Below are 25,935 nucleotides of genomic sequence, written 5' to 3' on the forward strand. Positions count from 1 at the left end.
ATCCTACCACATCAAAGCCCATCTTCTCAAAGGACCATCTCCTCCAAAAGTATGAGAGTTGAGGGGTGGCCTGGCAAGAACCCAAGAAAATCAGCATCTCTCTCAGTGCTATCATGGGTGACTAATGTGACCAGGAACTAGACAAGATCTCTCCCTGAGTCTTTTTCCTCATCAGTCAAATGAAACTTGGCATTCCCACCTGACTTCTTTCAATTGTTTTGACAAGCACAACGCACACCAGAAAAACAGTGGGTAACATTTTAGCTAGAAATGACGTTACACATAGTTTACTGATTATTAATAAATTTAAAGGAGTTCCTGAATAGTAATATGTCCAGTTGTTACCCAAAAACCTGATAGTTTGAGTCCACCTTCATGGAAGAAAGTCTTGGCAATCTACTTCTGAAAATATCTGCCATTGAAAACTCTACAGAGCACAGTCCTACTCCAATACTCATGGACTCATCATGAGTCAGAATTGACTTGAAGGCAGTTGGTTTGGTTTTTAATAGCTTCGTGGGTGACTTAGAGTTTCCATGCCTTACTCTTCATGGAAAACATTGGGCGGGTGAAGGGTCAGGCAGGCAGGGAGAGGGTTCTCCTCCTGATGGGGGTTGGGAGCCTTCCTGGCATGGGTTCTCACAGACTGGCCTCTGGCACAGCTCACTCACAGTGGAGATGAGGCAGTGGCTGTTGTCCTGTTCTGCGTACAGGATCCAATCTTTGATGAAGACGGAGATAGCTCTCAGCATGAACGACACGAACAGGTTCATGTGGATGAAGTTGCGAGTGCAGTGCAGCTTCCTACATGAATGGGCCAGAAGAGAAGGAAGCAATGAAGCAGAAACTTTCCCAAGTCTCGACTCTGGGGTCTGCTCAGTGCCAGCTCCATGGTTTTATCACAATGGGACCCTGCCCCCCCATTAGACCAGCCCCTCTTCCACCTCTCTAGATATTTACTCACTTCCTGACCCCTGCGATCTAAGCCCATGGCTCCATGCAGCCAAACTTCCTCCCCCCTGTGACCTCACCATACTCAAAAGAGAAAACAGCCCAAGACCAAAGGCAAACAGGGTCAGTCTCCCAGCCCAAGTTTTACCTTGCTGTGTGGCCTCAGGCAAGTCAGTTGCCCTCTCTAGGGGCAAGTGTCTCATCTGTAATTCTAAGGGTGGGGAAATGCCTTCCAAAGGACCTCCCAGGGCCTGACGTCAGGGGGGAAAGTGGGATGGAGAGAGGCAGAGCAAGGCCTTGGAGCCCCTGACGCTGGTTCTAAGCAGTAAGGCTGTGGGCACACCAATGCTGCTGGGGGTCTCACCGGAAACGACATAGGATGACCATGGCAGTAGTGAGGGTGACGAGGGATGTGCTATAGCCAACCGTGTACAGGGCCTTCACTGATAGGTAGTAGTAATCCTGGAGCAGGGGATAGACATGCGTGGGCAGCATCACTTAGTCCAGGCCAGGACCCACCCACCTCCAGGCTCCATCTACCATCCACCTCCCATTCTCACTCCTCCATACCCCATCCCTGTCTCAACCTCCACAAGACACAGCTACACTGAGCAGCTCACTCTCTGGGCAGTGCCAAGCACACAGGAGAGGGCTGAGAAATGCTTGCTGGATGCAAGGATGATATTCTAATAAGGCAGGGGCACTGACCAATCAAAAGACGCTCCAGACTTAGAGCAGAGAAGGGGCCAAGAAGCCTTCTGCTGGGACCAGTATTAACCTTTCAACTGCTGGGTCATTTGGAGGCCAGATATCCTAGAAGAGTGTGTGCGTGTGTGCATGTGTGCGTGTGTGCGTGTGTGTGTGTGTGTGTGTGTGTGTGTTGGGGAGGGGGTGGAGGTGGGGGGCCTTGGACAGCATATCAGCTGATTCTTAGCCTTTTGTGCTTGGGGCTTGGGTACACAGTAGGTGCTCATGAATGCCAGCTGAGCTGTACACACTGCCCAGAGAACTGAGTTTTCTGCAGACTCCTGGAGAAATGCTCTTCCCCCCACCTGGTCCTTCAGCCCGACCCTTCTAGATGGAAGGGCAAACACTCACCTGGTCCCCAGCTTCATATTCATACTCATCAAACCCACAAGCATCAAAGTAGTGAGGGAATGGCTCCGACCAGCCGTCCTCCGTGCAGTTCCGGCTCACCACCCCCATGTCTGCTGCAAGGCAAGAATTCGGGTGAGGAGCAAAGGACCTTCAAAGGACCCTGACATCTGGTTATATAATTCATTCTTAAGTGTGAATTCTTGGGAACTCATGTTCCCACCTAGGAAGCATGGAACTGAAGATTCAAGAAACACCCCACCTCGGGAGGGTGGGAGTGGACAAGGGGAAATGATATCTTAACAATGGGTCAGGGGATTCAGTCCAGTTGAATCCAGCATCCCTGCATCATTTCTCCCTTCAGGAACTAGCCAATGCTTGCCACGGGTCAGAACTTCCCAAACTACAGCATGTAGAACCTTCCAGAAAACTCAAAGCAGCTTCCTGGCCCAATTCCCTCAGAGATTCTCATTCAGGAAGTCTGAGGTGTCATCCTCCCCACACCTAGAGAAACACAGCTCCAGGTGACATTTACATCTAGAGCTCTGGGCCTCCCCATGGCTGCAATCTCCCCATGCACAAGGACAGACAAATGAGGGCCCGGCGGCCAAGAACACGGAACCAGACCTCCACTAACCTAGCATGAGATCTGATTAAGATATCTGGTTAGGCTGTTTAAAAAAAAAAAAAAAAAAATGCCTTACAGAGCTTGGGGTCTGTTTCCTGTCACTGCATTCTATAATTTTCTTTTGATCGACTTTAAAGGCAATTTTGTGGTTCTCCCGAAGGGGGTGGACCAGTCATGGCCATTAAGAGTCACTTTCTGGCTGCAGAGTGGACTCTGAACTACTTTTTCACTCTGCCTACTGCTGTTTGAGCCTTTCATGGTTGCTTCTTGCATTCTCCCCTCCCCCATGGTCTGCAAGAGTAGAATGGACATCCAAGGAGCAGCCCCTACAGGGCAGCACCTGTTCCCAGATTGACTTCCAGAAAGTTTGCCTTGTATATCAGGAAGAGGGATAGGCTCAATTTATAAGCAGACACACTGGTTCATATTGGTTTTGTTAGTTGCTATCAAATCAATATCAATTCATGGCCATTCATGGCAACTTCATGTGTGCAGAAGGAAACTGCTCCATAGGGTTTTCAAGGTTGTGACTTTTCAGAAGCAAAGAATCAGGACTGGCTTCCAAGACATCTTTTGTGGTTGTTGTTAGGCGCCGTCAAGTTGGTTCTGATTCATTGCGACCCTACATAGAACAGAAAGAAACACTGCACGGTCCTACGCCATCCTCACAATTGTTGTTAAGCTTGAGCCCATAGCTGCTGCTTCCAAAAAGTCACTGATCTTGCAAAATTCTGTCCTGAGGTCTCTAGCATCATCCATTTCTATCATCAACGCCTATCTATCACCATACTTTCAACTGCTGATTCTTCTTTCTTTCCAACGTCCACACTCTATAATCACCAGTAGTTATCAATGCATCGGGAATACATATTTGATCAATTTCAGACTGGAGAAGTTGGTAAAAATCAATATATTCATCTCTGGCATTAGTGGTTGTCGTGTAAATTTGAATAATGGTATCCTCTGATCTTCCTTGTAGGCCTATAGATATTATCAAATCACTAGCAGCGTTGTACTTGAGGATAAATTTTGAAATGTTTTTTTTGTCGATGAATGCAAAGCCATTTCCTCTTCAATTTGTCATTCCTAGAATATTAAACTACATGATCATCCAATTAAAAATGGCCAATAGTTGTCTGTTTCAGCTCACCAATGCCTAGGATATCCATCTTTATGTGTTCCATTTCATTTTTGATGACTTCAAGTTTTCCAAGACTCATACTTCATATATTCCACATTCTGATTATTAATGGATATTTGCAGCTGTTTCTTCTAATTTTGAGTCATGCCACATCAGCAAATGAAGGCCCCCAAAGCTTTACTCCATCTACATCATTAAAGTCAATTCTACTTTGAGGAGGAAGTTCTTCCCTAGTCTTATTTTGAATGCCTTTCCAACCTGAGGGACTCATCTGGTACTGTATCAGATAATGTTCCACTGCTATTCATAAGGTTTTCACCAGTCAATTTTTTTCAGAAGCAGGTTACCTGATTCTTCTTCCTAGTCTGTCTTACTCTGAAATTCCATTGGAACCTGTCCACCATGGATGACCCTGCTAGTATTTGAATTGCAGGTGGCATAGTTTCCCAGCTCCAGCATCACAGTAACATACAACTACCACAGTAAGACAGACTGACAGACAAGTGTTGACTCCCTTTCATAGGACTAAAAAAGTTTGCTATCAAGTTAATTCCAACTCATCATGACCCCACACACTCACTGCAAGTAGAACTTCTCATGGCTGTGACCTTTCAGAAGCCAGGTGCTTCTTATGAATAACTTCTTGTTGTTAAGTGTCAATGAATCGTCTCCGATTCATAGTGACCCTGTATAGATAATGGTTTCTAAGGAGCAGCTGGCAAGCTTGAACTGCTGGCCTTGCGGTTCAAACAGGCATTGCAGTCCAGTGAATTAACCCTCTTGTTGTTATTCAGCGCTGTCAAGTCAGTTCTGACCCATAGCAATCCTGTATAGGCTTTCTAAGGAGTGGCTGGTGATTTTGAACCACCCACCTTGCAACTGACTTTGCAGTCCAGCGCATTAACTCACAGCGCCACACCAGGTTCAAATCCCCCACATCTCAGCTAGTACTCTAATGAATATCATTTGAGCCCCCTAGAAATTCTCATAGAACTTTCATAGAACTTAAGGACTAGAAAACCATGCTGGACAGAAGTCTCCTCTCTGTGGCCAAGGGCTATTTTAGGGGGCCTCAGGAAGAGATCAGGGAAGGTGCTTGGGCAAGAAGGCAGAGGCCAAGAGAGGCAATCTCTCCACTTTCCCAAATTTTTTGTCTGAGAACAGGTCTCATAAGCCAAGAGAGCCAGAAACGCATTCCTGGGGTCCCTGGAAGCAGCAGAAGGTGAGTGAGAAGGCCCAGAGAGGGTAGACTGCCCCCAGCACTTGCCCAATCCTGGTTCATTGACACAGAAGATGCAGGTTTGGCAGGCCCCGCGAGAGAATGGCACTTGCTTCTGTCCCATAGTGTGATGCCAAATCTTTCAGCAAAGCGGTCCCAGGCTTCTCCCGGCAACCTCCTTCCCAGTCCCTCTGAACACTTCTTTGAGAAATGCTGAATGTCCCAGGGGAATCACTGCTTCAGCCAAGTTCCATCCCTGCTCTGGGTCTCCAAGATGATGGCAGTGGGAAGAGGACGGGAAGCTGCTTTGAAAAACAATAATCAAAGTGCCCTGTAGATAAAAAGCCTTTTCCTTCCTCTTTGTTTTCCTTTCTTTTTTCTTTTTGTAACAAGTACAGTGTGGGCTCAGAAAAGTATACGCTGTTTTGTTCAGAACTGTTCCATGAATTTGCACTTCTATTGTTCTGACAGAACTCTCTAGCACATGGAGTACTCTCCACATTGTCAAACTCCCGCATTGATTTTACCAACTCTAAGAGAGCCGCCCAGGCCATTTTGCTCCAGCAACGTCATAGGGAACACAGGTGTTTTAGAAGACAGAATTTTAAGGTAGTGGTTCCCAAATTGTGACCTCCCCAGACCAGATCAGCATCATTTGGAAGAGCAGAGAACCAGAAAAACAAAAAACAAAAATCAAACCAGTTGACACTGAGCCGATTCCAACTCATGGCAATCCCAGGTGTTTCAAAGTAAAACTGTGTTCCCTATGGTTTCCAATGGCTGCCTTTTGGAAGCAGATCACCAGGACTTTCTTCCTATGTGCCTCTGGATGGACTCAAACCTCCAATCTTTCAGTTAACAGCAGATTGCTTAACTATTTGCTTCACCCAGGGATTTCTGGGGAACTAGTTAGAAATGCTCTAGTAGCGTAGTGGTTACAAATCGGGCTGTGAACCTCAAGGTCAGAAGTTTGAAACTACCAGCTGTTCCATGGGAGAAAGATGAGGCTTTCTGCTCCCATAAAGACGTACAACCTCATAAACCTTGTACAGGGTCACTATGAGTCAGAACCGACTCCACGGTACTTAACAACAACAACAACAACAACAGTTAGAAATGCAAAGTAGCAGGCCCCACCCCTATACCCTGAAGTCCTGGCGTGGCCGTGGAGAAAAAGTAATGGACTGCCAACCGCAAGGTTGGGGGTTCAAACTCACCAGTCGCTCCTTGGAAGCCCTATCCCGAGTTGCTATGAGTCAGAACTGACTGGACATCACTTAACAATAATCCAGTGCTCTACTCAGTCAGAAATCTATGCTTTAATGCATGCACACTCCACGTGGTTGCGATGCACCAAGTTTGAGCACTGCTGTTCTATATATCAGGAGCCCTGGTGGCACCCTAGCTACATACACAGTTGTTCCAACCTACCATCCGCTCCCTGGGAAAAAGATGTGGCAGTCTGCTTCCATAGAGACTTACAGCCTTGGACAGTTCCACTCTGTCCACTGTGGCGCAGAATCCACTGTACGAAAATGGGTAGATTCTATAAGTCAGGTTCCAAAAACTGTTAGGGACCATCTAACAGTAGGCATTAAGGGTTTCAGAGATCTAAAACTCTCCTGAAATTGTATGCAAAATGTTCAGAGTGTGTGTGTTTAGGTGCAATTTGTGGTGAATAAAATCCCACAGCTTTAAGAGAAGAAAAGAAACTTGTCAGAAATTGCACTACCACAGAGGGGCATAGCCAGCTGGATTGTGGGTCTCTAAGTTCAGAGGGCAGCAGAGGCCCTCCTCCAGCCCACTGCCAACCACAGCATACCCCTTACCTGAGAGATCCAAGGAGTTACTGTCAGCAAAGTCAAACTCTCCTGCAAAACACAGATGTGCCATCAGTCAAAACTCGTGGCTTTTCAGCATGCCAAGGAGGGCTACCCACTCCACCCAGGAAGTCTGGCTCTCCTGGAAGCAGATGGCGGGGTCTTCACCAAGAGACAGCATCACACAGAGCGGCTGTACAACTTTCAGACACATCGCACCTTCTAAAGTCAAATTGCTCTGATGCTCAGGCTAGTCCAGGACTCAGGGTCCCTTCTGGACCCTCAGGAAATAGGGAACTTCCAGGTGCAATGGTGGAGGGCCTCCAGAGCACAGGAGGAGTGGGAGGAAATGGAAGAGGATAATTGGGCCTTGTTAAAAACAGGCAAAGAACAGAAACCTGAGACTAGGGCCAAGGCTTGGAGTTTCCTCTTTGGTGCTCAACCTTAGCCTCCAAACTGCTCTCATCAAAAGGAATCTGGGACTCAGAACATGTTTCCTCCTCTCCCTACCATGTTCCTTAATCCTCAGAACATGTTTCCTCCTCTCCCTACCATGTATTCCCACTTCTAACCTTCCCTTATGCCAGTCCTTGCCAGCAATGAAGCCCCATTTCCAATCTCAAAATCCAGGACCCAGTTGGTATGCCACTGCCTCCAGGAAGCCTTCCCTGCTCTCTTCATCATTCTGTCTGCATGCCGCAGAGCTAAGTCTTCCCTATCCTCTTGCCTGTTCTTCTTGGCCACCGATGATGCCAGTATTTATGTGGACTCAGGCACACAATCCAGCTTGAATGTGTAGACACAACTGTGCCTATGTGAACATGTGACCTGTTCTCTAAACCCTCCATTTGTGAGTCTCATCCTCCCAAGTAAGCCAACACATACCCTGAGGTTAGATCTAAGTCTCCCAACTTCCTGGGTCATCATCACCACTTCCCATATGAACAAGTGGGAGGGAGCTGGGAGAGAGGGAGGAAGGACAGACCCTAATTTCTAATGACCCTATCATTCCACCCCTACCCACTCCCTGCCACTGGACACAGGGATGTCCTGATGCTGGGTTCCCGATGGGTGAACCAATGGACAGCCACCTGTCCTCATCACAGGTCTTCTTACCGATGGCCCCAGTCTCCCAAGCTGAAACAGAGAGAGAGAGAAGAGAGAGGTAAGTGAGGGGTCTGCTGTCACTGCCCCCCACTGATTTCTTTCCACCAAACACCCTCCAGCTGGAGAGAATCTGCTGCGGGCCCAGAAGTAAGGATGACTACAAAGTGGGAACCAGCTGGGGATCTCCAGCTCAGGAAATATGAAAGTTAAAAAGAAATGAGAAACTGAAAAGCAGGAGAGAATTCAATGCAGGCACCTTCTGCACAGGGACCACCAGTACAAAAATCCCGTGGTCTCCCTTCTAAGCATTTAAGGCAAATCTCACTCATCAAGGTCTGGGAATAGAGGTGCTCAAAGGCGCTGCCTTGCTGAACCTTGTAAATAGCCAGTTCACTGTGGGGCTGCCAAGTACAGAGTGAGGGATTCAGTCTGGAGAACAGTACAGCTGGAGCAAATCTTCCTTCACTGTTGATTGAGTTTGCATTTTTGTCTGTTCAAATTTGAAAAGGAACAGTCTCAGAGTGGTACCTGACATCCAGTAGGTACTCAACAAAGTTTCAGCACATGGCTGAATGGAAGGATTTACAAACGAAAGGAATGATTCAGTTGGTTCCTATGGAATGAATCAGAGACGGGATGCTCCTGACCTCCACAGAGCCTGCTGCCCTGATGCTATGCACCCTCAGTCCGCATCTCCCTGTGGCTCTCTTCTTTCAAATCTACACCTAGTCCTGACTTTGGTTCACACTCAGTCCCCAAATCCTCAGTGTGGGAGAGTTTAACTGCTACCTTCCTTCTGGCCTGGCAAGAGGCCTAGAGGTGGGAGGTGTGGCTAAGCTGCCCCAGAGAGGAAGTCGGGGGAGGCAATAAGTTAGTCATAAGCCTGCCTTTTCTCTTCTCTAGTCTTGGAAGTCCCTGGGTAATACAAATAGTTAATGCACTTGACTGATAACCAGAAGGCTCGGAAGTTGGTGTCCACTCAGAGGTGTCTCAAAAGAAAGGCAAAAAAAAAGAAAAGAAAGATAAATTTGTCACTGAAAACCCTAGGGGGCACAGTTGTATTGTGACACATGGAATGCCCATAAACCAGGATCACTTCAATGACAATTGAGTTGGTGTGCTGTTGTTGTTTGGTTTCTCTGATCCTGGGGCAAGAGCCTAAAACAGGGATTTGGGGCCCCAACACAGCTGCAATTTCCCTCTGTAACCTCCAGGATAGAATCATGATTGCTGAAACTCAGTTAGAAAGAGGATTTGCCTTTTGTCTCTCACAAGAGAGAAAGAGCCTGGCACATGAGCCTGGCCAGGGCATGTGGCATGCAGGCCTATGGATGGAGCCATGAAAAACCAGCCCAGTGCCATCAAATCGATTCTGACTCATACCAACCTTGTGTAGGGTTTCAAGGCTGTTTATCTTTATGGGAACAGAAACCACTTCGTTTACCTATGGAGTGGCTGGTGAGTTTGAACTATGAACCTTGTGGTTAGTAGTCCAGTGCTTACAGAGCTTGGAAACTCTCCACTTGGATATGTCAGGCTAAACCTTAGGAGACGCTGAAGCCGAGATCAGAAGGGATCTGTGCATGACTACGCAGGTGACTCAGGTGACTCAGATCCCTGCCAGGAGCTCCTGCCCTCCATCTTCCTCTAACCGACCCCCTAGTCCCAGGCTCAGGAGTCCAGTTTTCACTACATCACTCGCCTGGAGTCCAGCCCCACCTTCCTTGATACCCACAGAGTCACGGCTGGATTTTCAACCGTCTTTGGGGTCCACAAGGTCTTGGCTGGGTAGCTAGAACTGGCCAGGAGAACCAATGGACTCACAGCCAAAGGAGGACCTGGGCTCAGGATCCATATCTGAGTGGCTCTGAGTGCATATGTGGGTGAGGGTCTCTGTGTCCTTCTTGTCTTCACATGTCTCATTCCGCCTGTGAGTGTCACTGTGTAAGTATGAGTGATGATGATGGCATCAACTGACATCTATTATTGAAGATTTAAAATGTCCCGGTCCCTCCACGCTAAGTGATTTTCACATGTGTCACTTCACTTGACTTCTTGCAAAGCCACCCGTGCGGTAGTAAGCACACCAGCCTTACTCCTTTTACAGATTAGTGACCTGGGACATAGAAAGGAGAATGACCTTGTTTGAGATCCCCATGTGGGTAAGTGATAGGCTATCCTGTCAGGAAGCACAGCCTTGCTCTTACCAGGAATGCCAGCACCTCCACAGGCACCCGGTGCCAAGTTTGAGGGACACTTCCATGTGCCTATGTGTGCATGACGGCCTCTGGTTTTATCTCCAGCAGCCTGGGAGCCCTGGGGCAGGGCAGCTGCTCTCCTGGTGCCTCAATGTCAAAGGAGGCCTGGGCCCAAACTTGCAGAGTAGGCAAGACTGAGTATATTGGTGTATTCTGAAGAGCCCTTGGGCTACGCATACCTTGGTCCGGGTTGAAGATTCGGAATAGTTCAGGGCAGCTGACAAGGACCATCTCACCCACACGGGCAGGCTTCCAACATGTAATATTGTCCCACATCCCGGGGCAGCCTGTGAGGAAGAAAGAGGACCACGGTGAGTGTGGGCTCAGCCAAGCACACACGAGCAGTCAGAGGGAGGGTTCACACACACACACAAACATACACACACTGAGGGCTCACCCACACACACACTGTGGGAGGGCACACACACACATACACTGCCTGAGGAAGAGCTCACAGGGACACACTGAGGGAGAACTCACCCATACACGCACTGCCTGAGGGAAGAGTCACATACACACACCACTGAGGGAGGGCTCACGCACACACACTGATGGAGAGTTTACACACACACAATGAATAGCGAGGTGGCTTGTTGGGCCTTAGCTGACAGGAAGAAGATGTCCAGTTTGAGGATCCGATTTTCAAGTCTGAGGACCGCACACATCCTCAGACCCCTCTGCCTTCTCCTGGCCCTGAAATTCTGTCAGTGGAGCTCCCTGCACCCCGTCTCTACCTCCTCGCCTCCCCCTTGTGCTTCATTCCTGCAGCACTGAAATGGTTCTAACTGCAGTGGCACTATAGGATAAGCACTGGACTGGTAACCAAAAGATCAGCAGTTCAAACTCACCAGCTGATCTCGGACCCCTATGCAGGGTCACAAACAAATCGGAATCAACTCAGAGTCACACAACAATGCCACCTGTGCCTTCTGAACTGCCAAATCCGGCCAACACATACAGCCCCTCCTTGACTGGGCCACCATCTCTTTGGGACCAGTTCCTCTCAAACCTCTGCATGCAGGTGCTGTCTCCACCCTGACCTTGACCCTCCTGCCCTCTCACCCCTGACACAGTCATGCTCATGGAAAGAACAACAGGAAGCCTTCCAACACTCATCTCCAACCACTTCCTGAGAGCTGACTCACTCAGCCAGTTGTCTGCTGGATACCCCCCACCTTGAAGGGCCAGAGGCTCGGCTCAGCACCATCCTGCTAAAACCTGGTTTCCTGGTCCAGCCTCCAGGTGGCAACCTAGAGCTCTTCCTTTCTTCATCTCTTCCTCCATCTTTGTATCTAATCAGCCACCACGTACTGCTGGGTTTACCTCTAACTACTTATGGAATCCACTCTTACTCTCCAATCTCTCTGGGCCCCACGGAGATAAGGCTCTACTTACTTTCACTTGGACCAGGGTGGTGACTTCCTGAGTGGCCTCCTCGCTTAGTGAGTCCCCACACACACAAAGTTGAGAGTGATCTTCCCCAGGCTGCGCCATGCACCTCGTCAACGTCAACCTTCCAATGGCTCCCAGCTTCCTCCAATTCCCTAGCATGGTACCCCAGGCCCTTCCACTCTCCCTCAAGGCTCAGTCATCCCACCTCTTGATTTTCACTCCAGCAGAATGGGAACTGCTAGATGCCATGGGATTGGAGTGTTCACTCAGAGAAAGGGTGTCAGATGAGAAGAACTTGAGAGAACCCCATATTTATAAGATGGGCAGAGGCATCACACATAATGTGGAAATCCAACGCAAACAGCCAAAGGTGTAAGGGGAGGGGAGACAGAGAAGTGTGGCATGTCAGAGAGTACAGAGGACAGTGTTCTATGAAAGGTTCGTAACGTGCTGAGGCGTCTGTAGGATGGGCTGTGGATGGGGAAAGTGGGGTGGCTGACCGAGTCCTCCTCACCAGGATGTTGTGGAGATTCAGGAGTTCATATGTGGGTTTATAATGAGTTAATGTGTCTCCTAGGGCCAAGCTGGGCTGTCAGCATTCAGTACACTTACATTAGTAGTGGTAGAGGTGGTTGTGTGCCGTGGAGTCGGTTCCGACTCATAGAGACCCTATACAGGGTTTCCTAGGCTATAAATCTTTATGGGAACAGAAAGCCTCGTCTTTCTCTGAAGGAACAGGTGGCAGTTTCGAACTGCTGACCTTGAGATTAGCAGCCCGATTTGTAACCACTACGCTACCAGAGCTCCTTTGCATTCGTAGTAGTAGTATTAATTCCCATACTGCAATAGGTGCCCCTGTGAATCATTCCCCTGAGAGAAGACTGGCTGGGAGCTGAAATAGCCCACTAAGGTGAGGACAAGGGCTACTGACAGATCACAGAGGGAGTCTGGGTAGCGAGCTGTCAGACAAGGTGCTTGGGCATCCTCACACACCACATCCTCTCTGATTGAGTCCCTGATTTTCTAGGTGCCGTTTGTACCAGAAGACAACCCACAGCTTTTGGGTGCAGACAACCCTGTTGCTCCAAATTTCAGACCCGGATATTTTAGAACTCACACCCATCATGTTGGCCTATAGCCTCCTGCTCATGATGACAGTGTGTGGAAGCTGGGGCACCATGGAAAATTCTGAGGACAACAAAGCAAGAACTTGAGGGAACTGAGAGCCAGGGGAGTGAATGAAGCCAGACCTCAGTGTTGCAGCAATAGGCCAATTATCAATTATTCCTGCCCACTCATCAGAGTGGGACGTCTAGCCAACACGGGGCTGCTGTGACATCATGTCCTTGAAGGAAGCCCAATGACTCCATCACTGACTGCCGTATCGCGTGCTGCCTGCGGGATGGCCGTAGAGAGAACTTGTGTTTGGCTCATGCCTCAGGAGCCCCAGCCAGCAGTTGTTCCCTTAATGTGGAACATTAGACTGTAGCGCAGCCAGCTGCTACAGCCAGCTGACGTTCCTTGAGGTCACGCAGGCACTTTAGATGGAATGAGCAGCGTCTCCAGGGTTGAGGGTCAGTGAGGAGCACAACAGTCTGGCAAGATGGCGGAAGGGGAGAGCGCCCTCCCATGTTGGGGGAGTCAAAGGTGTAGGGGCAGGGCAGGGATTGAAATCTTTCTTTCTTCAACAATTATTTATTGGACACCTACCATATGCCAAGTACCATCTGGGCACCAGGGTTATGGTAGAGAAGAAACAAAGCTGTGAAGGTTATGGCTGAGGACAGAGGAAGGGGGGAAAGGCAGGGATGGTCCCCCCTCAGCTCATGCATCAGAAGTCATAAGACCCGAGCTTGAGTCCATTTCTGCCAAAGGCTCACTGCATGTCCATGGCAAGTCTCCCTCTCCCCATGACTCAGTTCCCCCGGTTGCACAATGAGGGCTGGGTCTTAAGTGACAAGAACTTAATTCTGAATCAGAGAGTCACTCTAAGACCTGCCAGTGCCACAAAGGAAGGCTCAAAGGAAGCTGGAACTCGCTTCCTTCATCCAAAGGGCATCTGCCAAGGTTCCTACCTCTGCCCACTTACCAGAACTCACCAAGCCCTACTGAGGCATCTTTCTGCCTCCAGAGGCGGAGAGTCCTAGGGACAATTCTGATCACACCAGGACAGGTGAAGCCTATCCTGGAAGCCTAGCTAAATCCCATCCCCAGCAGCCCCAATCCCAGTGTCTACCTTTAGAGGAAAATGTCCCTGACTCCATTTGGAGCTCACAATCCCAGTTCACCCCTCTGACCTGAATCACTGGAGTGGAGGGAGACTCATAGCCACTCCCCCAGGGTTTCCCAGAATGCCCACTGGCCCATTTCCCCAGCAGTGGTCACCTCCCCCATGACCCAGGTGGGAAGAGATGCAGGCTCTCATTTTCTCTCACATCTTGGATGGGACCAATGCTGGCCTCAGGAGATTCAGATCCTTCCCTGGGGTATAAGAGGATGAGAGTTGGCTCCTGAAAGAGCCTTGAGCTTTTGGTTCCGACCCATAGTGGTCCTGCATAGGGTTTCCAAGGAGCAGCTGGTGCGCTTGTAACCACTGGTTTGTAGTTCAAACCAGCCAAAGGGTAGCAACTTCTTTTCCTTCCACTCATACAGAAGAAAAAAAAAATCCAGCTTCTATATTGTCATCTGTTCTATACGCCAATAATCTTCACAGCGTCTGGTTTTATTGGGAGTGGAGGATTTTCAGTGAGCTCTTTTCCTTCTTTGTATGTACCTTCTCTATCATCTCTTCTTTTTACTTCTCCTATCTTCTCACCATCTCTTTCCTCTTCTTCCTCCCTTAATCACTCATTTATTTAAGAAACATTAAGTACCTATTATTATTATGAGTCAGGAAGTCCTACTATGGTGCTGTAGGATAAGCACTGAACTGCTAATTGCAAGGTCGGTGGTTCAAACCCACTGAACTTCTTGAAAACTCTATATAGGATCACTATGAGTCAGAGCTGACTCCACTGCACTTAATAAGAATACAATGAATCAGAATCTCTGGGTGGAGCAAATGGTTAACACATTGGACAGTCCAAACAGAAAGTTGGCAGTTGGCTCCACCCCAGAAGAAAGAAAGGCCTGGGGAACTACTTCCAAAAATACCAATCACTGAAAACCCTATGGGGCACAGTTCTATTCTGACACACAGTGGGGGTGAGTGGGCCATCATAGATAGACAGAAAGACAGACAGACAGACAGATAGACTGATAGATAGATAAATAAATAAATAAAATCAACAGCAACTTTTAAAAATGATTGCCTTTGTAGGGTCACCCAGATAATCCAGGATATTGTTTTTATCTCAGGAGTCCTGGTATGGCACTGTACTAGACTATTAACTAAAAGGTTGGTGGTTCAAACCCTCCAGTCATTCCTTAGAAACCCTACACAGGGTCGCTATGAGTTGGAACCAACTCAACATCACTTAACAACAACCAGATCCTTAGTTACATCTGCAAAGTCCCTTCTGCCATGTGAGGTAATCCATTCACAGGTTTCATGGATGAGGATGTGGACAGCTTTGGGGCCATTATTTGGCTTACCATAGGGGGGCTTAAGGACAAGAACATCATATGCTCTGATGAGATTGTAAGGAAAGAATCTATTTCAAGGTCAGAAGAGCAACGCTATGGAGACCTGTTAGGATAGGACTGAGGTTGTATACAGGATCACTATGAGTAGGAACCGACTCGATGGCACCTAACAATAATGATCTTTATGCAAGCAGACTGCCTCATCTTTCTCCCACGTGGTACAAACTGCAGACCTTTCAGTGAGCAGGGAAGCAGTTACCACTATGCCACCAGAGCTCCCTACTCGTGAAAAAAAAAAAAAAAACCCCACAAACCTCTCTATCTCTACCCGTGTACCCCCACATCTACACAGCTCTGAGTCTGTGTCCTCAACCTACCCCCACCCTATGCACTCCTGGTTCTGTCCACTTTATCCCAGGAATTCAGGCGCTGGGGGATTCCTACCTCAGGTGATAGAGTGCTGCAGGCTGATTCCCTGGAAGATACCAGACATAAAATGGCCAAAGAGTGGCATTGATTTGTGAGAGCAGGGAGGGGAAAAGTCCACTTAGGAAGGTGGAATTCAGAGAGAAGGAAAAAGCTATTAGCCCTTGGATTTGAACAAAATAAGGAGCTAGTCTCAGGTTGTCATGGTGATTCTGTCAGGTTCCACTGCATTCAGAACTCATGAGGCCAATAGCATCAAAGGGACACAGTAGAAGCCCTAGCCCTTCCATTGAGAGATTCTGGACAGAATGAGAACAAGTCCCCCATTTTAACAGGCGATTCAAGGGGAAACTGAAGCAATCTGCTGGAATCTCTTTGACAGCCAAGGTTTCTGTTCCCTAAAATGAAGACCAATTATGAGTTCCGGTGAAATAGGGGGCCCTAAAAGGTGTGGCGGTGCGGGTTAATGCGCTGGACTGCAAAGTCATTTGAAATGCAAGGTTGGCAGTTCAAGCTCACCAGTCACTCCTCGGAAACCCTATACTGGGTCGGAACCAACTCAATGGCACTTAACAACAATAACAACAACAAAGACGCAGCGCTCCCGTCTAGAAGGCTAAAAAGACTAGTGTGGTGGTTTTCAAAGTGTGGACCCTACACAGTAATGTTACCTGGGAACTTGGCAGACATGCTGATGCTCAGGCCCCACCATTCCTGAATCAGAGTGGGGAGGAGGTGCTTTGCAGCAGTTATCCCAGCCCAGGGACCCTGATGCAGTGTAAAGTTAGAGCAACACCAGACTAAAGGAAACACAGTATGGGCAGAAATGGACTCTTGTCAGATATGGCCTCAAGCCCAACATGAAATACTGTTTTCAGAGTGAGGGGCTCTATGGACCCTGCTGGGCACCCAGACCCTGTTCAGTCTGGAACAGCTGTGAAATTCATGCAATAACATCTTGCTCTGAGGACAGGAAGTCTGGCCTAGTCTGGGCGTGATTTCCCTTTTCTCAGTCTCCCCTCTTCTCCTCAGAAAGGTCCAGGGTGGATGTGAAGATGGGGACCGGACAAGGTCCTCTGCTCCTGGGACAATCCTTAGAGCTCAGACTTGAACAGCAATGAGCTAATGTCCTCATCCTCTTTCCAAGTCTCTCCCTCCTGCCCCTGCCCAGACCTCCTCTGGGCTTCCTCCTCCATCCTGTCTAGAGTGTGGGTAACCTTCACGAGGACCCCAACCATCCAGGGGGATGGAATCCCACAGCCCTGCAAAGAGAATGGCTGACGGCCCTGTCCTAGCAGACGGGTGGTCTAGCAGGTGACCTGGGCTGGGCAGTGAACAAAGCATTAGGCCCCCCAGGCAGGGCTCCTGGTTGTACGGCTCCTAAACTAAGGAACAGCAGAGAAGCCAGTTCCCACGCACAGGCGTGCTTCTTCTCTCTGGGCACCAATCACTGCAGCAGAAAGGGCACTCCCTGGCTGGACAAAGGACCTGGGCCCCATCCCAGAGCTGGCCCCATCCCTTGCTGTGACTTGGGCCAGTGGTTGCCATGTCTGGACTCACTGCTCTCTGGAATTAGCGCTCAGGGGTTTGGAATGAGGAACAAAACCACTGGTCCCAATAAACATCTTCAAAGTATGCCAAGGATGTTGCAGGCAAAGAACTCAGTTGCCACTACTCCACATGGGTACTTCCCTTCAGCATAGCTGTGGCCCTCTGTATTTAGGAAATGGACATCTTCTCTGGAAAGGAGGATCCTGAGCCACTGAGGAGTAAGGATTTCAGGAAACCAAGTGCCTTCCTGAGAGACCCCAGTCGAACCTCACTTCTGACAAATTAGTAACCTTATTTCTATTGACTCAACGTATTGGATTTAAAGGACATGGATGGGCACAAATGAAATATAATCACATTACGTATATTGTCTCATTATACGGACAAACCATTTGTGCTTAACTATAAGGAGCTCTGGTAGCGTAGGGGTTACAACTTGGGCTGTGAACCGCAAGGTCAGCAGTTCGAAACTACCAGCTGCTCCGCGGGAGAAAGATGAGGCTTTCTACTCCCGTAAAGATTTACACCCTCGGAAACCCTGTACAGGGTCGCTATGAGTCGGTTCCGACTCCACGGCACATAACAACAACAACAACAATTAACCTAAAGGTGAATGGTTCAAACCCACCCAGCAGCAAAGAAGACCGACCTGGCGATCTGCTTCTGTAAAAACTACAGCCAAGACAATTCTACAGTGTTTCCATTCTATACCACATAAGAATAGCCCTAAATCAATAGACTTGATGCCAACTACCAATAATAGTCACCAGAAGGTTTTCAGTGGCTGATTTTCCCAAAGTATATCACCAGGCCTTTCCTCTGAAGCACCTGCATGGGACTGAACCTCCAACCTTTTGGTTAGCAGCCAAGCATGTAAAGTCCCACTCCAGGGACACCAAATGCTCCCCGGCAGTCCTACTGTGATATTGCACAGTACAATGAGATGAAGTGCTACCCGGGGTTCACAAGCATGTTTAATTTGGGCCAAGATGTCCAGCTCAGCCGAGGGACAGTGGTGGATATCATGCAGAGCAGGCCTGGGGCTCTTATCAGACACTCAGGGAAAATTAAGTTCCTAGTGGCTGACAGCAAGATCAACACTCTCCCAGAATATCAGCACTGGAAAGGCACAGAGGCAACCTGCTCTGAATCCCTCTTTGAAGCGGGACCCGCTGACCTCAACTCGTAGAGGAAAGGCCCTTGCTAAAGTGTGGCGGGATAATGCACTGAACCAAAAGGTCAGTGGTTCAAATTCATCAGCAGCTCCTCAGACACCCTGTACAGGGTCGCTACGAGTCGGAACCGACTCGATGACACTTAACAACAAGGATGAACCAAGCTGGGAGGTGCCATTTTGTGTCTGATTTCCCTTGCTTGCCCCCTGCCCCTCCTTGCACAGGAGCGGCATAAAACTGGGGGTGCAGGGGGCGGTTCCTGATTGAGCCAGCCAAGAAAGTCCATAGAGGTTCTGTTCTCCCAGCCCTTAAAAAATTAACAGACTTTGGCCTTTCTGCAGCTGTGCAAAATGCATGTCAGGTCCTCTCCCAACATCTCTCTAGCCCCATTTCAACTTCCTCTGCTTTTGACCTTTCACCCACCCCAGCAAGGGGAAAGCAGTGTATATGTGTGTGTTCTCTTCCAAGTTTAAGAGCTTGACCTTCTAAGGTTAAGAGCACAGACTCTAGAAACATCCAAATGCAGATCCCTCACTGGCTCTGTGACTGACTTACCAGTTACCATCAGCCTGACTTCTACTCATGGCGACCCCTGTAGAACTGTGCCCCAGAGGCAGGGCTTTCAATGGCTGGTTTTTCCAAAGTAGGTTACTAGGACTCTCTTCCAGAGTCTCTTGTTGCTGTTGTTGTTAAGTGCCATTGAGTCAGTTCAGACCCATAGCGACCCTGTATGGGGTTTCCGAGGAGCGAATGGTGAACTTGAACAACCGACCTGGCGATTCAAACTGACTTCGCAGTCCAGTGCATTAACCCACAGAAACACACCAGAAATCCAAAACTCCTCTGAGTGACCTCAAATCCCCAACCTTTCTGATAGAAGTTGAGTACATTAACTGTTTGTACCCCAGGCAGCAGAGACCCATCTCAAGAGCCAGTAAGTTTCCACTGGACCTGTGGCAGAACTTCAAGGTCACCCCCGGATTCCATCAAGGGCCATTGCTGCCTGATTTTCTGCCCAGGGAGAACAGGAGATTTGGGCTTCGAAAAACAAGAATGATATGGAGACCAGGAAAAATGGACTGAAACATATAAGGTCAAAGGTTTGACCTCTAAGGCTAGTGACTGGTGTCAAGAGAAGAGGGAGCCAGTTATATTAGAGGATCTCCCCGTGGTCTTCTTGGAGGCAGAATGGAAGAGATTGAGCTCTGAGCAGAGAAACCTGCACAAAGAAATGATGATGGAGTTTTGCAGGAATCTGCTCTTGTCCGATAAAAATATCCATGTCCTTGGAAATGGAATACGTAGACGTAACTGTTCCATACGATAAGCACAGCACTGCAAACTACAAGGTCAGTGGTTCGAACCCACCAGTTGCTTCGCCGGAGAAAAATAAGGCTTTCTGCTCAACAAAAGATTTAAAGCCTCAGAAATCCTACACAGGCTCACTACGAGTCAGAACCATCGACAGTATTTAACAACAACAACCACTGAGTGACTCCATGTGAATTACTAGGTAACTACTTTGTGTCTGATTGCATAGTGGTTACAAATCGGGCTGCTACCCTCAAGGTTGGGCCGTTAACCTGACTTCAAAACTACCAGCTGTTCCATGGGAGAAAGATGAGGCTTCCTCGGAAACCCTGTGCAGGATCACTATGAGTCGGAACTGACTCCACGATACTTAACAACAACAACTTTGCGTCTGAAGAGCCTCTTAAAAAGCAATGGTAAAAATTCTACCCAGCCCCTAAGTTAGGGTGTGCATGTGTGTGTTTATTATGAGTGTCTGTGTGCAAAGATCTAGAAGCCAGAAGCCGATATTTAAGTGCTAGCTCAGACAACTACAAACCACCACACTCTTTGTTCCGTTTCTGCCTTTACTCTCATAGTCCCCCACCTGGAGCTTGCTCTCCTACCTCCCTTTGCCTCTTCATCTGTTCTCTGAAGTCCTCATCCTTCCCTGCTGTTCCAGAAAGCTTCTCCAGATTGTTCCAAACTGCACCATCCTGTTTCCTAGAGAGGAAACTTCTCCAGAAAAACTCAGAGCCAGCCCAAGATGAGCTACATCCCAGGCACTTAAAAATATGACTGCCTTTAATAACGCAATGCCCATGAGGGGGCTTCAAACCATGGGAAAATGAAATGAAAAGTTAATTTCATTTTCCACAAACTTTTTGAAGCCCCCTTATATTTGCTGAATACTTAAATGCCACACACTGTCTTCAGCACTTCCCACGGATTTTGTTGCTTCATGGAATAACCCAATCAGGTAGGTAGTTTTTTCCCCTTCCATTTTACAGTCAAGAAAATTAAGGTGTCAAATTTCATTCATAAAGTCCTATAGCTAGTGACTGGGGAGACTGTGACTCAGAAAGTGCCAATCTTCAAGGATCGTGCAGTCTAGAGGTTGAGGGTACAGCCATCCTAAATTCAAGTTCTATCTCTGCCTCTTATTGGATTAGGTCCCTAAGTAAGGTGAATAAATCTCCTGTGCTTCCGTTTCCTCTTCTACAAAATAGGGCTTGTAATGGACCCTAGTCTTGGTGTGGCGCTGTGGGTTAATGCGCTGGACTGCAAGGTCAGTTTGAACTGTAAGGTCAGCAGTTCAAGCTCACCAGCCAATCCTCAGAAACTCTATACAGGGTTGCTATGAGTCAGCACCGACTCGATGACACTTAACAACAATGAACCCTACTCCCTAGGTTGTTGTGGTCATGCAATCAAGCACAAGTACAGTAGTCTATGTACTTCCTCTTAACGAGGGGTCCTTGAAGTTCACAACAGGAAAAGGTCGTGGAGTTGGTGGCCCACCTGGGCCCACAGTCTCCTTTTCTTTCCCACCTGATAGCTGCCCTTTGACTCTGCTTAATTAGGTCTCAGTCCTATACTCTAAAGTCCCACCCCTGACTCAAAGACACATTTAGGGAGGAGCGGGGGAGGTCCTCTTCTCAGGCAGACCCCAAAGGAAGTGCTTTTTCTCTCCACTAAATTCATCCCCACAGCACTAGCTCTAGCCCTCCTGACTGGCACACCTCTCTGAAGTCTGAAGTGCCAGTCAGACCTATTAGCAAGGCAGTGTCTCTCTCTAGTCCCCTAACCCCAGCCATTCCCTTACACAACCTGGGCCAGGCCTTAGATGTCAGCTCTTCTTGAGAGTTGAACGAGTGAGATGGTGAGGGAATGATTGAGAGAATTAAGAGAATGAGAAGAATGGATGAATTAATGGGTAGACAGATGAATAGATGGGTCAGGGGTAATAGTTTGCTTCTCACGCTCGGGGTTCCCTGTCCAAGTTCAGGTTAAGGGGATAAGCTATTAGTCAAGACTTCTGAGGCAGGGTTTGAGGAAGGTCAGGTAAAGTCTTAGGGGAGGAGCCTGTGGTGTAGAGTCTGCTGCTGGCCTGTCCCACCAATTCTGGGGCAGATGGACCCTCAGCTTCTCCAGAAGAGTCTCCTTTCTAGTCCCACTTCCCTAACTTTACCCACTCTAATTCAGGGTTCCATATATAGGGGATTACCATGGTCCCCCCAAACTATCAGGCTTATACTGCCTGAGCCTCCACCAGGTACGTTCTAACGTTCCGTTAGCCCACGATGTTCTCCCCATCTACCCACCAAATGCCTGCCCATCCCTCCACCTAGCTCTGGGGTTCTCAGCACTAGCTTTTAATTAGAATCACCTGGAAGCTTTTCAATCTTACCAATGGCCAGTCCCACCCCAGACTGTCTGACATAGTCCATTAGATAGGGCCTGGGCACACTCCCTAGTGACTCTGAGGTTTGAGAATCAAACCTAGTTCAGTTGGCACCTCACCACAAATCCTACTCTACCCCCTCCCCACAAAGAACTCATCTCTCCCTCTGCTGGGCCCTCCATGTGGGGGTGACCTCCTCCTAGCACTGGCCTGTCCCCTCACGGGAGTGTCTCTCTCCAACTTGTGTCCGACCTGTGTCCTGTCCTCTGCCCGGCCAGGACTCAACACACAGGCATGGAATTAATGTGTGTGGTAGCTCCCCACCTTTTATTCCCCCACTCCATAACCCACCCCAGTTCCTCCCTCCTACACAAGCTTATTGCACACGCCAAATGTATCTGAGTCAGAAAGACCCTAGGATGTAGGACAAAGACCATGGCCTTAGAGGCAGGATCTCTAGGTTCTAGACCATTCTCATCCTGGCCCGTCCAGGGACCAAAACAGTCACCTGCCCTTAGAGATCCAATTCCACCACCACACAAAATATTGGCAACAAATATCCTTTTAGCCACTTCTAACTTTCTGCCCATCTAGACCCCTCCCTGGCTCAGTTTCCCCAGTTGGTGGGGCCCAGAGTGGACTTTCCACCTCAGTACATTAGCACCAGGTTAGGGTGGAGCAACAACAAGGCTGCAAGGCCAAGAGTGGTGCCATTACCAGGTAATGTTCACAGAGAAACAACTGGCCGGGGAGCTGGGACCCGGCGGGACTATTACGTCTAACTGGACTGCCGATTAATCAAGTATTTAAACCTATGATGCTCCAGGGGAGGATCTGAAGGAAAAAGTGGATCCCTTTGGCCAGATTATTGGGAAGCCAGCCCTCTAGTTGTTGAGACATGAGACTGAGGCAGCCTGAAGGGTTGCCTCCCCCCACAATCTTACCGTGGCTCCACTGGGACTCAGGAAACCAAACCGAGGGAGCCTTTGCACCCATCTGCACAGCAGGGAAGTCAGTAGAAGGAGAGAGGCCGCGGGGCCTCATTCAGGAGACTTGCCACTCCCTGGGGACTTTGGGGAATGTTGGGAGGTATTGTTTGGTTGTCTTTGGGATCAGGAGGTGTGGCTGGCATTTAGTGGGTGAGGGGCTGAGGGTGCTAAATGTCTGCCCTGCATGCCGCCGCCCCCACCCCACCCCCTACGTTACCAGCTGCCCCAGGAGAAGCATTGCACCAGACAGCCTTTTCGACTGGGTTGCTGCCACTGCTTAGTCCTGAGTCCTTCTTAGTGAGCAAAGAAAGTGGCAAAGGAACCCCCACCTCCAGCCCTGGTGGACCAGCCCTAGTGACTGTCCAACTCGGCAACAGCTGTGTCCCTACTGTCACTAGTGGCCCAGGCTGCCTGTTAACAAGCTTCCTGACAGCTCTGCTGAGCCCAAGCACCAGTTCTCTCTGAAGCCCTGCCGGAGAGATGACAGCCACCTTCAGTCACCCAGAACAGCCCCAGATAGGCAAACTGGTGTCACTGCCCAAGGCAGATCCAGAACTCCAGTGTCCCAAAGGGCTTTCTGAAGGATCCTGGAAGCTGTAGTCTCCATCCCTCTCTAAGGAGCTGGGCCCGAGGCTGAGATCCTCCCCGTGCTGGGATACCACCCCTCCCGCACGCCCCCATCCCCACTCACCAGGGAAGGAGTCGTTCAAGCTCATCATCATGTCATTTGCTCTCTGGACCTTCTCCAGGCACACGGCTTGCTCCTTCTTGAAGATACAGTCAGAGTGCATGGCTGTGGCCTTCGGGAGACACAGACAGGTAGGTGGGAGGAGGCTGTGTGGTTCATCTGCAAGCCCTGCTACCTAACCCCAGGGCAGCTTCCTGGGTAGGGAGTGGGTCCTCAAAGCAGGAAAAGGATAGTGACGAGAAACAGCGAAACCATCAAGGACCCTCACCCCAATTCTGTCACAGATACAGTGAAAGCTTATCCACCGTCAACTCAGTTGTTTGGCTTGGGATGGGTCCCATCCCCTCCTTGGACTATGGTTTTTGTGTCTTGTTGTTAGTAAGTACATAGACTGCACTTTGCTAGGTGAAACACTATGCTAAGAGAATTACATATATATATATATAAATACTATGAAGCAGATACGACTTTTATCATTTCCCATTTTCCAGAGGCAGAAATTTAGCACAGAGAAGTAACTTACCCCACATCACACAGCTAGCAGACAGTAGAGCCAGGATTCAAACCCAGGCAGTCTAGTTCTAGAAACCACTAGACTACAACTGCACTTCAGGGAGGCAAGATAGGGGTAGGGGGAGATGATGGACTGAGAGCTTATTCTCTCCCTGCTGGGATCAGGAAGAAAGTGCACACCCCATCAGCTGCAGGCAAAACATCAATGGAAGTCCGAGGGTAGCTTCCAATGAAGGACCTACTTGCTCTTTCATGTATTCTTGTCCTAGTCTCCTGGAGGAAGCGGGGGCTCAGAGATGTTAAAAAATATAAAACTCCTCCAGGTCACATGGCTGGTTAGTGACAGACAGGAATTCAAACACAAGACTAAATGACTTCAAGGTTCCTGCTTTGGCATCAGAACAGTGGCATCCTAGTCCTGAGACTTAAATTCAAAACTTCAGGGCAAGGGTGGTTCTTTAGGACTCCTGGTGTGGCACTGTATGATTAGCACTGGACTGCAAACCACAACATTGGTGATTCAATTCCACCAGCTGCTCCTCAGAAAGTGCTATGAGTCGGAACTGATTCAATGGCAACAGTGCATACGGAAGCAGTCTGAAAACACCCAGCCCCGCCCTAACTGTTCACAGATGTGCAGGCGGCTTCTAGAAGGAAGGAGGGGATGTTCTATGGTCACACAGTGAGTTAGGACTGATACCCAAGGCTTACAGGACAGTCCCATCCCAGCTTGAGAGATAGTGTCAATGTCTGGGAACCCTCCACTGACCCTGCTCTTGCTCCAGGAGAGACCAGAACAGATGACAGGCTTCTGAATTCTAACCTGATAGAGCTCGAGGGTTGGGAGACAGGAGATCACATGAGCCCCCTAAATCCTTAATTAGGGTCACTGAACACAGCTGAGTAGGTGGTGTACCACACAATCTACCTGTGTCACCATTGTAACAGATTTGCAACGCTGGGTAAATCAGTACAGGACCTTGAGTAAGGGGCTCTTTTTCTAATTCACATTAAGGCATCACGTGGTCCAGTGGTGATGTTGCCCCTGATCAACCTAGATCCCAGCGACAGAGCAACGTGACTAGAGCTTGGCAGGAGACTAGATCCTCCAGGGTGGGGGCTCCAACTGGTGGTGGAAGGGAGGGTCTGGTTCTTACCAGAGGCAGCAGGAAGAGAGCAGCCAGGGAGGTCCGCAGAATGCCAGTGGCCATGGTGCATCTCAGGAAGGAAACCAAGCGCAGATCTCACATTCCCCACGGCTCCTGGTCAGCCCAGACGGCTCGGAGCTAGAGAGGAAGAAAAGGCATGACCCCTGTGGATACAGTGGGAGACGGAGGGGCAGAGACAGTGGGTCCAGCCACCTCCTTCTCTCATGACCCCTCCCCTACCTGCAGCCAGGCACTCAGCCACCAAGTGTCATCCCATCTGCATATGTTCATCCAGACTGCTTTTGATTCTGTGTGCCTGACATTTGTCGAGCACCTACTCTACGCTAGACACTGGGAGTGCAGTGGGGAACAGAGCTAGCTCAGTCCAGTGGAAGGATCTGGAATAGCTATCTCCTCTGCTTAAAATGCATTGTCTCTCCTGATCTTTTCCTTCTTCCCTTCTTCCCAGTTGTAGCTAGGGCCATGCATGTCCACCAAGAGACTGCCCGGTCTCTCTTCCTCTCAGGGGTGGTCATGTGATGAAGTTCTCACCCA

General features: G+C 49.0%; 1 protein-coding gene across 1 annotated transcript in view; it reads right to left on the reverse strand.

The window, feature by feature from the left end:
- ADCYAP1R1 (adenylate cyclase activating polypeptide 1 (pituitary) receptor type I) overlaps positions 1–25,443 on the reverse strand; it is a 47,670-nt gene extending 22,227 nt beyond the window's left edge. Inside the window, exons 1-8 of the mRNA XM_006832272.1 lie at positions 25,390–25,443; positions 23,723–23,831; positions 10,399–10,506; positions 7,971–7,991; positions 6,864–6,905; positions 2,050–2,159; positions 1,316–1,413; positions 672–804 (exon numbers count right to left, since the gene is read on the reverse strand). Of these exons, the coding sequence (XP_006832335.1) occupies positions 672–804; positions 1,316–1,413; positions 2,050–2,159; positions 6,864–6,905; positions 7,971–7,991; positions 10,399–10,506; positions 23,723–23,831; positions 25,390–25,443 (675 nt within the window). The remainder of the gene's footprint in view (positions 1–671; positions 805–1,315; positions 1,414–2,049; positions 2,160–6,863; positions 6,906–7,970; positions 7,992–10,398; positions 10,507–23,722; positions 23,832–25,389) is intronic.
- Between the last annotated feature and the right edge of the window lie 492 nt (positions 25,444–25,935).

The sequence above is a fragment of the Chrysochloris asiatica genome, unplaced genomic scaffold (genome assembly GCF_000296735.1).
Source record: "Chrysochloris asiatica unplaced genomic scaffold, ChrAsi1.0 scaffold00006, whole genome shotgun sequence".
NCBI classification, from domain to species: domain Eukaryota; kingdom Metazoa; phylum Chordata; class Mammalia; order Afrosoricida; family Chrysochloridae; genus Chrysochloris; species Chrysochloris asiatica.